The sequence below is a fragment of the Lonchura striata genome, chromosome 1, assembly GCF_046129695.1.
Source record: "Lonchura striata isolate bLonStr1 chromosome 1, bLonStr1.mat, whole genome shotgun sequence".
NCBI classification, from domain to species: Eukaryota; Metazoa; Chordata; class Aves; order Passeriformes; family Estrildidae; genus Lonchura; species Lonchura striata.
Window position 1 is genome coordinate 33,210,328 of NC_134603.1, and position 14,819 is coordinate 33,225,146.

General features: G+C 39.1%; 1 protein-coding gene across 1 annotated transcript in view; it reads left to right on the forward strand.

The window, feature by feature from the left end:
- EYA1 (EYA transcriptional coactivator and phosphatase 1) overlaps window positions 1–14,819 on the forward strand; it is a 103,044-nt gene that overhangs the window by 31,181 nt on the left and 57,044 nt on the right. The window contains exons 5-8 of the mRNA XM_077783236.1: window positions 3,052–3,132; window positions 5,004–5,073; window positions 5,474–5,619; window positions 9,694–9,816. Coding sequence (XP_077639362.1) covers window positions 3,052–3,132; window positions 5,004–5,073; window positions 5,474–5,619; window positions 9,694–9,816 — 420 coding nt within the window. The remainder of the gene's footprint in view (window positions 1–3,051; window positions 3,133–5,003; window positions 5,074–5,473; window positions 5,620–9,693; window positions 9,817–14,819) is intronic.

Consider the following 14,819-nt stretch of genomic DNA (forward strand, 5'->3'; position numbering starts at 1 on the left):
CATAACACTATTTACTGGGTGTTACTCTTTATGTATACCAGGAACTCCATGACAAACTGTGAACTCAGAAAGTTGTTACTTGGCCAATGAACCACACAAACTTGTGGGTTCTGGTCTGAAGTTCTCTCTCTCAATAGAGTTCAGAAACTGCCATGTAAGTAGTTTTAAACCACCTTTTGCTATACAGCTGACAAAACAGGGAACATTGCACTCACAATCTTTCTTTAGAAGAAAAATCTTAACGGTCTATATAACATTGGACCAGCAGTTGTGACATCTCTGAATTTTTTTGCTTTATTTCTCCAAGCTAGCATGTGTGCTATTATCTGCTACTCCTATATTTTCTACTGTTCCATGTGTTTTCTTACATAGTTTCTTTTTAGGTCTTTCTAGAATCTCACAAATGACTAGGAACAAAAAATAAGGGGAAAAAAATCTCTTTGTTGATATAGTTGGTTAAGCTCCTTGATATATAAACCAAATCTAAATCACTAATTCTAAATAACAACAGATTAGGAAGACATTAGTCTGCTTCTTGAACTTCTTTTTGATAATCTATTACATGAGTGGTTTGGGTGGCACTAAAACTTAGTAGTACATTGCTAAATCAAAGTCTGTCCTTATAATTCAACTCTGATGATTCTGCATCTCTGTAAAGGTCAGTTTTGATAATAGAGCAGCAGAAATGGGAACTTTCCTGTGTCACTTTCCACAGTTTCTGCCACAACTGAGCATGGTGTTGGCTGTTACTGGCAATCTTTCAATGTGTGTTGTCTAGATGTGGCAATATTCCCACACATTTCCCAGTGTCATCCTGTGAAAGCTTAGGACATGTCCCAGAAATGTTAATTGTTATGGAAAATGTGAAGAGCTGAACTCCAGGGCACCCTTAAGCAGCATGTGGTAGGGCCAGATCTGTGCCCGCCCAAAGCCTGGCTTCCTTGGACAGCTCCATATGTCTCTCATCATAGATATGGATGACTCATGCTGCTGGGATAGGCTGTGAGACTTGAATTCTTAGGCAGTGCCTTTGCAGTTCTTCCCTGTGATTCTGGCGTAAAATATGCTCCATGGCCAGTCAGTTTTGTCTTGGACAAACAAGAGACCTTCCTTAGCAGTAAGAGTATGTAAATATTTGCAATAGGTAAACCCATGGCTATTCTTCTCATTTTATTTCTTTGTATAGCAAGATTTCATCCTCTTAAATATTCTTAGACTGATAGAAGGAAATATGCAGTAATTTTCAGGCATTTTAATTAAAGTGCTTGGGGAATAGAGAGTTTTTCAGTACCTATTCATCTTCATTAAATTCCCAACTATCTGTGACACAAAGGTTCATTAAGGTTGTGGTTGTTTCTAAAAACATCATTCTAGGGCATATTTATTATCACCCAAGTAGTAATGGGTATCCAGATCCAGGGATCCAGGAGTAATAGGAACATCCTGTCTTATATCTTTTTTTTTTTTTTTTTTTTTTTTTTTTTTTTTTTTTTTTTTTTTTAGTCAGGAGATAAAACATCTCCTGAGAGATGACATAAAGTTTTTATGAAAAAATGTTGAGAACCTCAGTCAGCAACTTTCCCATGAAGATGGCACTGCACTGTATTTCATATGTTTTCCTGTATTTTCAAAAATACTACGTGTAGTAAACAGCATTCAGTTTAAAACTATGTTGCACAGAAGTGCAACAGTTTGCTTATTAGTCATAGAAACAGAAATTAGATTTTGATGATGTTTGTCAGAAAATGATATCTTGAACAAAGATCCAAATAGGTGCTCAGAGGCTAATCTAACCTGTCCTTTAACATTTCAAGTGATGGGGGAGCCACAGCTCCTCTGGGCAACCTGTTCCTGTGTCTCACCACCCTCAGAATAAAGAATTTCTTTGTGTGCAGCTAAGCTTTGACCTCCCAAGTTAGCAGGCAGAAATCCTGCATGAGAGTCAAAAGAAAATACTGAACGATTAGTAAAATCTTGAGAGATTTCTTACAAATCCCATGGAGGAAGCTTGGTGAAGGATATAAAACATGCAGAAATAAGAATGTGGACTGGCAATGAAAGGAAAGGTCTTTTATGAAAAGAGGTCCCTCTGCCTCACGCTTTTCAGAGTTGGTACCAAAGTGCTAGTGCTAGTGATGGTTGTAATTCCTGAACACACATGTGTAGATGACAAACTAGGAACTATTGGTGCCTATTTTGTATCCATGCCAAGTCAGCCCCATCCTTGCTCTTTGGATCAGGATACTGTCCTGATCTTAACATTACAGACTTTGCACTGGACTGAAAGAAAGATAAATTGTTTATTTACTTGAGGTTTTATTGAAAGTCATTAATTGATTATTGATTATGAATCAGCATGAGCCAGGCAATAATCTCTTGGTCTCTTCCTTTTCTACTCTCAAACGGCCATGTTACTTTGTGGATACAGAGGGATAAAGTGTAAAAGCATTCTTTGAAATATTTGATGAAGACTGTGTCCTCTTTTTTTATTCAGGGTTGTTGAGTATAAAGTTGGTTTTCATTTTGAGAGGAGAAATCCACCACAAGAAAAGTGTTTTAATTCATCACAAATCCTTAATTTTCCTCTGAAAAAGTATTTAATTGGAAACAAAATTTGAACAGTCCTCAGCAAAAACCATTTAAAAAATATTTTCTCTTTTGTCTCATTCAATTTGCTGTTTTTCAAGCCTGTAAATGCTGGGTGACCTGATCTAAATGTGGATCCTTATTGTTGGGTCTGTAGGATTAAGAGGAATCAGGACAGGTGCAGAGAGTTGCATGGGGACTTCTGGTTTGTTACAGTGGCTCTTATTCCTTGGGGACAGGAATAACCCTCTTGATCATCTTATATTTATGTGTAAATCATAGCTGCCAATATTTTGCACTGTTTGTATACACGGGTACATAAAATGCAAAATATCGATAGCCATGATTTAGAACATTTTTGGCAGATTTTTGCTTTATTGACTTTGTGTTTGTAGTGAGTGTGTGTGCATGCGCCTGCAAGAATATTAGGAGCATATAGAATATCTTCTGTTTATATTTCTATAGTTAAAACAGAACCAATGAACAGCAGTGAGATTGCTACTACTACTGCCACAGACGGGTCTTTAGACAATTTCTCAGGATCAGGTAAGGAATATAAGAAAAAAGTTTTAAGAAAATAATAAGAAAAAGTTTTAAGCTCAGCATTTTTTTCATTTATTATTTTCTTATTCCCTGTGATCTAAACCTGTGCACCTCTCCTAAAAAGCCTTTTGTACTTTCCATCTTATGCCTATTTCTGTTCATTTTAGTCTAAGTCGACAGGCGTTTTCACCAAGTAAGGAGCATTACAGTATCAGGCTTATTAATGTCCATTGAAGTCTTCAGTGGGAGTCTCACTGGGGAGTATTCTGGCCCAGAGTAATTACTTTTTATTTTCTGTGAGAAAACATACATGCCTCTGTGATTATTATTCTAATTGAGGGGTAGGTCTTCTTCACTTAATGTAATTTATTATTACCAAAGTATTCATTCTTTTGTCAGGCTTCTTTTCTTAGAAGAAGCCAAATGCTTCTGACATACAAGATACAAACACTGTGAGAACAACCTAAGGTGTTTTGCACACATGTGGACTAATTGTGGTGTTTCTAGCATTTTGGTTTTATTGTGCAAATCAAATCTGAAAAGAATCTAATAATATATTGTGGGATTGTATTTCAGTAGTAGCAAAATTTGACAACCAGTCAGACTCCTGGTAGCCAGCCCTTTCCTGGTCTTGTCACAGCCTCCATTTTCTGTAAAGGCGGTTGAGTTTGAAAGCATCAAGCCTGAAAGCCCAAAGAAAGGTTTCTAAGGTATTTTAATTCTCTGAAAGAAATAAATATTGTAGCTACATACATCTGTGGTGATCTGAGTAAAGGCTGGAGTGTAACATTTGGCATATCTGCAGCCTCACAGGCCACAGAAAAGAAAAATTATCGGATGCAGAAGGCACAGAAAGAGGGTCCCTGCTTCCCACCCAGAGTGTAAAGATGATGGATTTTCACTGTAGCTGGCCAGGAAGGGGGTAGCTGGTGAGGGGTAATTATGTGTGCCTTGTTTATTTCCAAGTACTTAGCAATAAGGCCTGTTTTTTCTCGGGCTGTCTGATCTTACAGTAGTCTCATAACCTGCTGCTGACCCTTTCCTGGCAAAGGCTCCCAAGCCCACCTTGGGACCTAGAGGAGAAGTGACACCCAGACAGTAACCAGAGAGGGAAGGGCTCCCAGGAATATGGTCCTGAGCAGAGGAGGCCAGCAGAGCTGCCACACTCTGAGCAGCACCCAGAAATGCTGACAGAAGTGAGCTGTGCTGGGGGAGGCTCCGTGTCAGCAGCGCTGCTGGGGCTGCTCGGGGAGCGGCTCACGCAGCCTCCTCCGCTTACCTGCTTCACTAACTGCATCTGCACCTTGGGCATCCTTCTGCAATACTGATTTGAAGGGCTGAAAGCATTTCAGACAGCAGATAAGGTAGAAGAAACTAGAAGTGTATAAGGTAATGCTTAGTCTGTATTAGGAATTTTTTTTTTAAAAGAGGCACGTGCTCTGAAGTGGGCCATATGTTTTCAATCGAGGCACGCATAAAGCTCCTTCATAAAGTGTAGGTCTTAAAAATTCTAAAAGTTAATAAAATGTTGCACTTGAGATACCAACAATCCTTTGAAAATATGAAGAGAAATGTTTCCATTAGGAAATAGGTTGTTTGCATTGAAAATGTTGCCTGTGTGCAACCAAAGAATAAACTATGGCTCAGGAATTGTACAAAGGGGCAATTTAGTATTTGAGATTTGCAATCAAGATTTTAATGTTAAGAATTCCTGTATAGTTCCTCATAAAATAGTATTTTCTATCTAAGGTATCAATGATATTTGAATTTAATTAAAATCTTGTTAATACTCTGAAATTCTATTAGGAAAAATAATATTTATCTTTGGTGTGTATATTTACACTTCTGTATGCTTTCTTTTCTCCTTGGTGCAGCAATTGGAAGCAGTGGTTTCAGCCCAAGACAAACACACCAGTTCTCCCCACCACAGATTTACCCTTCCAAGTATGATATCTTTTTAAAATAATAATAATAGTAGTAGTAGTAATAATAACTGGAATAGGCAGATTTCAACCTCATTTAAAATAATAATTGAATCCATCTGTTAAGCCATAATTTAAACTGCAGCAGCTTCTAGGGAAATTTTTTTAAATGCTAAGAATGTATTTGAAAAATATTTGTAAAGTTCTTATTTCACTTATTATTTTATTATTGATTTCTTATTGTTTCTTTATTATTATATTATTAGTTCTTTCTTATTTTGTCTCTTAAAGTTTCCATTGTCTAGCATTGCCTATGATTATGTGTTAATGAAGCAGTAGGATTATAATAAGGCTAAAAATAACTACGTGCATGTCTGTCTAATGCAGTGTCTGTCCTATTTTCTGTCACTTGTAATCAATAGCAGACCCTACCCACATATTCTCCCTACCCCGTCTTCACAAACGATGGCTGCCTATGGGCAGACACAGTTTACAGCGGGAATGCAGCAAGCTACAGCCTATGCCACTTACCCCCAGCCCGGCCAGCCCTACGGAATCCCTTCCTATGGTAAGAAATCACAGCTGTGCTCTTTTATTCCTGAGGTAAATGTTCTTTAGATCAAGCCTGTGTGACCCTTAGGTTAGTGCTTACTGGGACAGCTGTAGAGCATTTCTTGTGGAGGACTGTTAGTTTTCTCACCTTGGATTAAGTGATGCTTAATGTATGTATTAAAGAGCTAAAAGGGTACTCAAGAAAATAAGCCTATTTTGGGGTTAGGAGGAGATGCTCATCATTAGCATCTTGTTGGTGACATCAAAAACACACCAGTGAAATGGGAACAGAGATTTTGGGTTTGCATGACACAGGCCCAGCCCCTGGCGACTTGCTCAGGGCTCTGCTCCCCAGCAGTGCATGAGGTTACATCGGGTTGTAAAGGACTGAATTTCAGCTGATACAGATTACTAGAACCCAGATGAATCTGCAAGGCTGTGCTGATTTTCAGAAGGCAAAAAAAAACTGATTCAAAAGTGCCTCCATCAAAAAAATCCTCTCTTTCCAATGTTTTAAAACTCCCTGGAGGTGAAAATTGAGGTAAATTGCCACTAAAGCTCTGTCTGCCTGATGAAGGAGATAGTACTAAGTAGCAAATATTTCCCAAAAAATTTAATTTAAAAACAAGCTGCCATGGGTGAGACCATTTTCCTGCCAGACTGTCTGCTGGCAGACCACATAGCAATGCAGCAGCAAGGATGCATTATTAGAAAATAGGTCTTATATTTCTCTGGGGGAATATATTAAAAATATACAATCCACATGCTTTGAGCAGTATATTTTGTAAAAATATGTTCATATAATGTAAGTTTTATACCAAATGGACAGAACTCACCATATAGGCTGTTCACTTTAAAAGTATTAAAAGTTTTAGTGCAAAACTGGTGAATCCCTCATCTTGAAGTCTGCAAGTTGAAAATCCACTGGATCTCAAGTATATCCTATGGCAGATTATGGTGAACACTAGGTAAAATACATTATTTCACCCCTTACTTTAAAATAGGTTTTTAAGTATAATTTGGATGTTTCAGTTCAAATGCACGTATTTTAAACTTACACTATGAGATGGGGAGTCTTGGACACACACACACACACGCACACACGAGAGCTGCTGTTGCTGATGAGAGCTTGTCTGCTAATTCTAATTCCACCTGGATCAGAGGGGATGATAACAGACAGCCCTTTTCCCCACCCTGCTTTTGTTGACCTGTTTCTCCTGTGGACACCTCCTGTTCATACTTGGCTGACTGCTAGGCTTGGGCAGCCCAGACAGTGACTTTTTGGTTTTTGCTTGGTTCTTCTGGAATAAATCCTGACCTCACTGAAGTCACTTCTAAAATTCCCATTGACTTCAGCCAGGCCTTGATTTCACTACTTGAGTTTAGCTGTCTCACTGTCGTCGGAGCTGTAATTGAGAGTTGCTTTACTTGGCAACTGCTTGTGGGGGTTAACATGCTTGCCTGCTCTTTTGTTTTGGTTTGGTTTTTTGCCTAGTCCATCCCCCATGCCTAAGACTTCAGATAAATTTGCAATGTTTTACATTGCAGAACTACTTTTGACCACTGAAAGCCTCAGCATCTGAGCCAAGAGAATGTGTTTTGTTCTTTTTTTATGTGTTTTGTTCTTTTCAGACTTGTGCCTTGTGGCTGACGCTAAGGTGCTCCCTGCTGATGTACTTTATAGGAGTAATATTTAAAAGCAAATAACTATTAAAAAGTTTTAGGATTTAACATATTTTTTTTGCATATTTAAGGCATGCCATATAATCTATGCTCCGAGATAAAATTGGGGAGCATTAGGACACTCATTTGCAATAGGCAAGAGCTGAAGCTTTGCTTAGAGCCAAAATTCTACTCTTTAATCTGCAGTTTAGACCCATGTACCCTCTGTCTTGCCTTTCATCCAGGCAGAAATCTTATAGCAGTATAAAGGGAGAAGACTTATGCCTATGTGAAAGGGAAAACAGAGTTGAGGCCTCTTTCTTTTTGTTTCTTTACTCTGGATCTACTGGAAGAAAGAGTATTCATGAGTTCCTGTATCAGCCTGCCTCAGGTTTTCTCTCTAGAGTGGAGTTTGGGAAGGTGCTGTCTCAACTGTATCTCTAGCCTCTTCATTTTTGCAGTTCCTCACCTCCACAGCCATGCAGCCATGCAGGCAGGAAGGGGGGTGGAGGAGAATGCCATTGACAGCTGCTGCCCTGGGGCTCCTGGCTCTGCTTCATCTGCAAAGCCCCTGAGGAGGCTGGAGAATTTCCTGACGCTCTTTCCTCCTGCTTGCTCCAGCACTAGCATCTAGCAAAGGCTTTGCTTACCAACTTCTTTACCTTCCAGACCATGGCAGTCCTCTCGTGTCACTGTCTCTTCCCACTTCTTTGAGTACATTAGACTTGGGAGAAAGGAGCATCAAGGTTTGATAAGTCAAGGCTTTGTAGATGAGAGCAACTGTGAGAGTAAGCCCCAGGAGATGAAAGGCTCTTCATGGCATGGAGGCTTGCAAAAGGGCACGTCAGTGCCAAGTTGTCTTCACTCAAGGGGCATCCTCCTACTGCTGCTTTTGATCATCTCCTGCTCTGTCCAAGATTGAAAGTTGGATCAGGCTGTGAAAGGAAATTTAGATGAGGAATTTAATGCTTTATTTAGTTAAACTTTCTCTAAGCCATATTTAATCAGCATTTCAGAAGTCCTTAAACAGACAACAAATAGGGATTGTTGATATCAAACTATCCACAGCAGGAGTTTCCCCTTGGAAATGAGGTGTCAAGATTTGTCATTTGAACTGCTTAATTGTAACATGAAACAGAAGAATCAAGTAAGCATCAGGGAAAAACAAGCAAACAGGTTTAGCTCAGCAGTTAGAAGGTCTGGCAGAAGGAATTGAGGTTAATTGATGACAACAGTTGAAAAATAATTACTTAGATGGTAGAAAATATGCTGTCATTTGTATATAGGGAGGTATTGAAGTTTTGCCAATGCATAGCTTCTGATCTCTCTCCTACCTTGAAACATTGTTGGATATCGTCTAAAGAAAAATCCAACCAGGAAATGGATTTAGATTAACAGCAATTTTCAAAGGAATGTTACTAATTCACACTTAGTTAATTCAGTTCAAATATTGTTGGTTTCTGAACAATGAGGTATCACTGAATGCCACAGTGAAACCTAAGAATATTGTATCACTTTTCCATTACTTCGGCTCTAATTATTTTAAAATTGTAGTTCATGCTGGGACAATGTTACAATTAAAACTAAGAGATAGAGGCTGAATTGTGTGCATTTCCTCAGTATTTTGCTTGCTGATATTTGCTTGCTCATTGCCTTACAAATTGAGGGAAGAATCACTGAAACTGGACAGCAAGTCATTCACTGATCAGACTTTGGATTATTTTATAACTAAATTTAGAAAGGAGAAAGTAATGTGGTAGGTAATGGATTTCTCCATCAGTGCAGATTAATGACTTTGCTATGTTTTACCCAGTTCAGAAGATTGCTTCAGGAATAGTTCCTGTCTCTTAGGTGCTTATTTGTTAAGAACTGAATTAGTGTTTAATTGCCTTTGAAAAATCATCATTGCACTTAATACTGCTAGTTTTCTTTGTCCACTTCTAATTCTTAAAAAAGCAATTCTTGGAGCTGTGTAATTTTCATGTAGGAATAATATACAATGCAATTTTCATTTATGTCATTAATGGGTAGATGGCAGGAGAGCCTGGTTATGCTATGCTTCATTAAATTCATATAAAGTTGCTAATCTACCTCTGTGTAATGTCATGAATATATGGAAAAGTTTGCCTCTGGCAGGAAAGCAAAAAAGGAATAATGCAACTTCCTGTTCATGTATAAATTTCTTTTGCAGTTATTGGAAACACAGTTTTGAATTTAACCTCTCCCTGGTGAACTTCAGTTTTCAATGTGCTTTTAGACTGCCCTTACCCTATTAATTTGTGCATGCTCTCAATATTTGTTCTCTGAGGCAATAGTAGGTATATGTTAAAATGGCTGTTAAGTTAATTAAGATTTTATTTTCCAGCCCTGTTTGAATATGAACAAATAGATTTGCTGTCACTAACTGATTTAGGTGCATTGTGGGCAGGCATCAAGACAGAAGGTGGATTGGCACAGTCACAGTCACCTGGACAGACAGGATTTCTAAGCTACGGTGCCAGCTTTAGCACACCTCAACCTGGACAGGCTCCCTATAGCTACCAGATGCAAGGTCTGTATAAACAGATATTACCATTAATTAGATATAGCATGTAGCCAATGCTGTAGTGGGGTTTTTTCCTCCTTATTTTGTTATATTCCTAGAATAAAAATGAATGTTTGCTTGAGCACTTAACTCTGATTTTATTGCAGTTGGAGATGAAATGATGATTGCCTTTGCTGAGAGAGCAACAGGCCAGCTCTCAGCAGTTTAGAAGACCCCTTGCTTCATTAAATTTTAAACAGTGAAGTATTCTATTGTTATTACAGTAAAAAAAATGTATCTCTGAATAGCAATAGTTTAGCAAATAGTGAATGAGACAGAACTAGTCCTGTAAAACGTGACAGGATTATGAATTTAGGAAGTGCCAAATATAATTTGACACCTGAGCATGTTCGAGGAGGGAGAAGAAGATAAAAATACCTACTGCAGCTGTGGAGGTAGCTAAGTAATGATTGAAGTCTGTTTCTTTGAAGTCTATTTAAAAGCTGTAAGTCTTTGTATGTGCAGGCTATTATTATCAATTATATTTTGTAGCTGTACTTGCCTGTTTAGTTTTTGTAATGTCTTTCCACCTTGTTTTCCCAATTCCTTTCCCCTCTTCTGTATTGAGAAGTCACTGGGTGTGCCTGGTTCTGGATTGCTCACCACTTAACGGATATTTTAAAAAATCTTTGTTTACCAGAAATAGCTAATTTGGGATGTCTGCTGCAGGCCTTTTCACCCCTGAATTTAGCAGTAGTTATCAGGTGTGTTACAGATTTTGGAATTGTTGACATAAGTCGCCAATCAAAGAAATGGGCCATATTGTCTTATAAGTTTAGCACCTTTGTATATTATCAAGCTCAGTCCAAACTGTGTGCCACCAAGTAAACACTCCATAAAATATCTTGAGGCAAAAGTGCTTTCAGAGACTGAGTGAATAAGATTTTGCTTTTGTTCCACAGCTTTAAGAATATATTGATACAATCCTTTGCTTAGACACAAGAGAGATGTTTTTTGTTGCATTTTTAAAGTGTCCTTTTGAACTGTGTGTTGAGTAGCTCCATAGGGCAGAACTGAACATCTGACCTCTCAAATATTGCTGATTTATGGTGTGCTCTGACAAGCAAGAGGGACAGGAACAGAGTAGCACATGGATTTTCATCTACAGGCTGAATAGTGATGAACTTCTCCTCATGAAATTAAATATAGCCAAACAAGGTTAATGGTTTTGCTTTCTGCAGGCAGCTGCACAATAGAACTGAAGCAAACACACCTCCACACCCACCTTCCCCCATCCAAAAAACCCACCTCTCTGTAGGAGAAAGTGCAAAATCCTTGCCAGCAGCAGCTAAAATGAACTTCTGAATCAACATTTTAGCTTTTAAGGAACTGATAATTCATAGTTGCTAGGAAATAGTATGATTGAAAAATCATCTCTCTGCTGCCTATAATTTCTATTTCAGTAGTGCCTTCATGCCACAGTCATATACTGGGATGCTGTTGTGTTAACTTCTACAGGCAAATAAAAATATAGTCCATAGAAGCTGGAGGCTAAAATTAAATACACAGGCTAGAAGAGCCTAATGAAACAATAAAGCTGACACTGTTTATATATAATAGACATCTGGCACCCCATACTGGTTATCTAACTGCTGTAAAGGTGTTTTTTGTAAGATCTCAAGCAGAGGGATGTCAATAAAATGGGATTTTAGGGAGGACAGGGAAATAGTTTTGCAGATGTCTATTGGAAACTCATTCAATAGAGGGAGGGAAGAGGGAGCAGCATAGGATAATGTAGAGAGTGCTTGGAAAAATTTAAGTGAAAGCTGTAAGTAATGTGAATGCTGGCATTAGTAGTGCAAAGCTAGGACTCTGCCAATAGACTGCATAGAGTTTGCCATAAAGGGTATTGCTTTTTTTTTTTTTTTTTTTTTTTTTTTTTTTTTTTTTTTCTGTATGCAAAATTAGTATAACATCAGAATTGTCATCCTCAGCAAAGGGTGACAGTTGTCAAGAGATGGAACAGTAACATCTTGGAAAGCATTTCAGCTGTATACTTTGAGAGGAAAGGATCTTATATTTTTTCTGCAAAAAGAAATATGTTAAAGATGACCCAGTTGTGAAGCTCTCGTAAGAAAAGGATCAGAAGCATTGATTTAATGATGGAATTGTCTGCAGGGCTTGGGGGGGGTGGGGGGGGGAGTCTTAGCCTGGGTTGTGCTCTAGCTGTTCTGTGCTTGGGCTGAGACCTGCCCGCCTGTGGAAGTCAGTGGATCACTAACAATCAGGCTTGAGCAGAAGAGCCACAGGTCAGACTTGGAGCATCCCTGTGACGTGTGTATGTCCTTTCTGTTGTGCCCATAAGCAGCACAATGTATGGCTGAAGGAAGGACTGGTCTTCTACAGAAACCTTAGAGACCATAAGAATGGAAATAAGGAGAATATTTCAAATGAAAAAACTGGAGGAGTTGTTAGTTGCTAAGTAGAAAAGAATCACATTTCTGAGCAGGTTTTTCTTGCAGTTAAATGTTTGACAATATATGTCTATACTACACATGAGAATATATGTCTTTGTAATATTTTCATTAAGTAAACTTGTGTATTTGAAACAACTCTAAATTTACTTAATTCTTCCTTTTGATTGAACAGCTGTTAAAAGTAAACAGGAACATTTGTTTCTCTTTCCTGATTTAATTTTGGAAGGAGAACCTGTTCATAATTTCAACTATTATTTAAAGAGAAAATTAATTCTCATGACAGAGGACGGGGTTAGTACTGCTGCTGTTCAGTTGTTTGTGCAGAAACCTCCAGAGAGGAACATGAGTTTATTCTCCCTTTTCCCTCCAGCAGTATATGGGCAGGCTGCAGCCTCAGCCTTGTCATAGTCTGCAATAGCTGTTCTTCATCTCCTGCGTGCAGCTGCTGAGCTGCTAAATGGAGATAATGGATCCCACAACCTACTCCGCAGCCGAGCTACATGACAGCGGCTCGGGGCCCTGCTGGCATTCTTGCCTGCGGCAAAGGGGATTTCCTAGCGGCCTTGCAGTTGTCCTGCTCGTGTTCCCTGACTGGGGTTACCTCTCGCTCCAAAGCTTTGGAGCTAATTCTGGTTCCTCTCCCGGGGATGAATGTCTCCCTGCAATGTGGAGACGCTGCCTCGCGGTGTGTGTGCAGCCAGTTAAACCCAGTGCTTTTCCTGACCCTGCTAAGATTACAGCGTCATTAGTCACCGAACAATAGTGGGGGGAGAGGCTGCCAACTTATGAAAATTATAAGGAGAATTGCTGCCTGTGACTCCTTGCTAAATTGGTTCTGGTAATTGGATTTTTGTTTGTCGCAAATTTATAATCTCAATAAGGGACTGTGTATAGGGGAGAGGGTGAGAAGAGGACTCAGGCAGTTCTACCATGCATCTCCCCACTCCCCTCTCCCCCCACCTTACTTTATTTAACGAGTGTGTTCCTTAAGCTGTTTTTCATATAAGTTGCTTCATAGATGTTGAAAGACCACTTACATGACTAATAGCTGTGGGAATGGGCCGTTGTTCCTATATTGGCAGATTTATAGGAATAGCATAGTGAGGATAAATGGAGTGGAGAAGGGCTGGGAGAAACAGTAAGAAAAGAGCTCCATTTGCAAATGTCTTATTTGGGTCTCCTTTGATTGTGATAAAAAGCATGGCTTGTGCCCTCCACTTGAGTACCCTACCACTAGAAGGGTGCTAGACCTGTGATGAGCACTAGCATTGTTTTAGTTACCAAGGCTGTGATGATAGAGAATAATTATCCCATGGGTTTGGGAATTCAACCGTAAAAAAGTAAACGTTAAGGTATTTGGTTATTATTATACAGTATAAAAATATTGTGCTGGATGGCTAAGCAGTTACTAGGACAACAAGGGGGAGTTTGCCAAGGATTTTTAAACACTGTAAGCAAATGGAAGAAACCTTGAGTTTAAATAGCCCATCTGGCCGTCTAAGGCTTTCCCAAGAGAGCTGCACTAAACTTCTGCCACATACCCTGATGATAGACATAGCCCATGGCAAGGAGACTGAGCTAGGGAAGCAAATGGGCTTCTGTGGCCAGCACACGGGGGAGGACCTTATCCCGTGCCTGCGGCGGCACGGGGCGCGCCCCGCACCTGGAGCGCGCCCTAGTCCCAGCAGGGTCCGGCCGCCTTCCCATGCTGACTGGGATTCCCAGCTTTAATGTGGGTCAGAGCTCTTTGCAAAATAGACCTTTGACCTGCAATTTACAGCTTTTATCACATTTTAAAGCTATGTAGCCGGCTAACTTAGGGCACTAAATCTTGCGTGTTTTGTAGTGATTCTTATTTTTGTGTTTGTTCAGCTAAGGCAAGATAGCGGCTCTATGCCATGTTATGGCTGAATATTTAAAAAGCAATTTGCAAAATCATGAGTATTTTAAAAAACAGCTTCAGGCCTGTAGTTCTGGGTGGCCCACAGAGCTGTTTCTGAGAAACCTGCTTCACGTTTGTTACGGTCTAGGAGACCCTTACCCCTCCTCCCTAGAAGCCAGTGCTGACCATGAGATGAAAGAGAGATCTGCATGTTAGTATGTGTGTGTGTCTTTGTCTGAGAGGGAGAGATGATGGCTGGCATGTAATTACTTTTCTCATTTGCTCTTGCAAATTATTTTCCAAACTTTCTGAGGAAAGATAATGTGTTCCTCAAACGAAGTCTAGAGCTTTTCTACTTATAATTACGTGAGACCTTTTATATCTTTTTAGATTGGCTCAAACTGTGCACCTTTAAAACCTGAGTTTGAATGTATTACTGCATCTTTAAAAAGCCCTACAGAAATAAGAAGAGACACAGTGACTTATATTTTTCCAGTCAGAGCACTATTAGAAATAAAATATTATTTCAAAGTTTTACAACTTAAAATATTTTTGAGCTGTATTTTGGCTTTTGTGTTTGTCACAATAAAAAAATAACATCTGTTTTCCAATTTTAAATTAAATTTAAAACAACATGTTTTTCTCATTAGTACTGTTTATCTGTACTATCT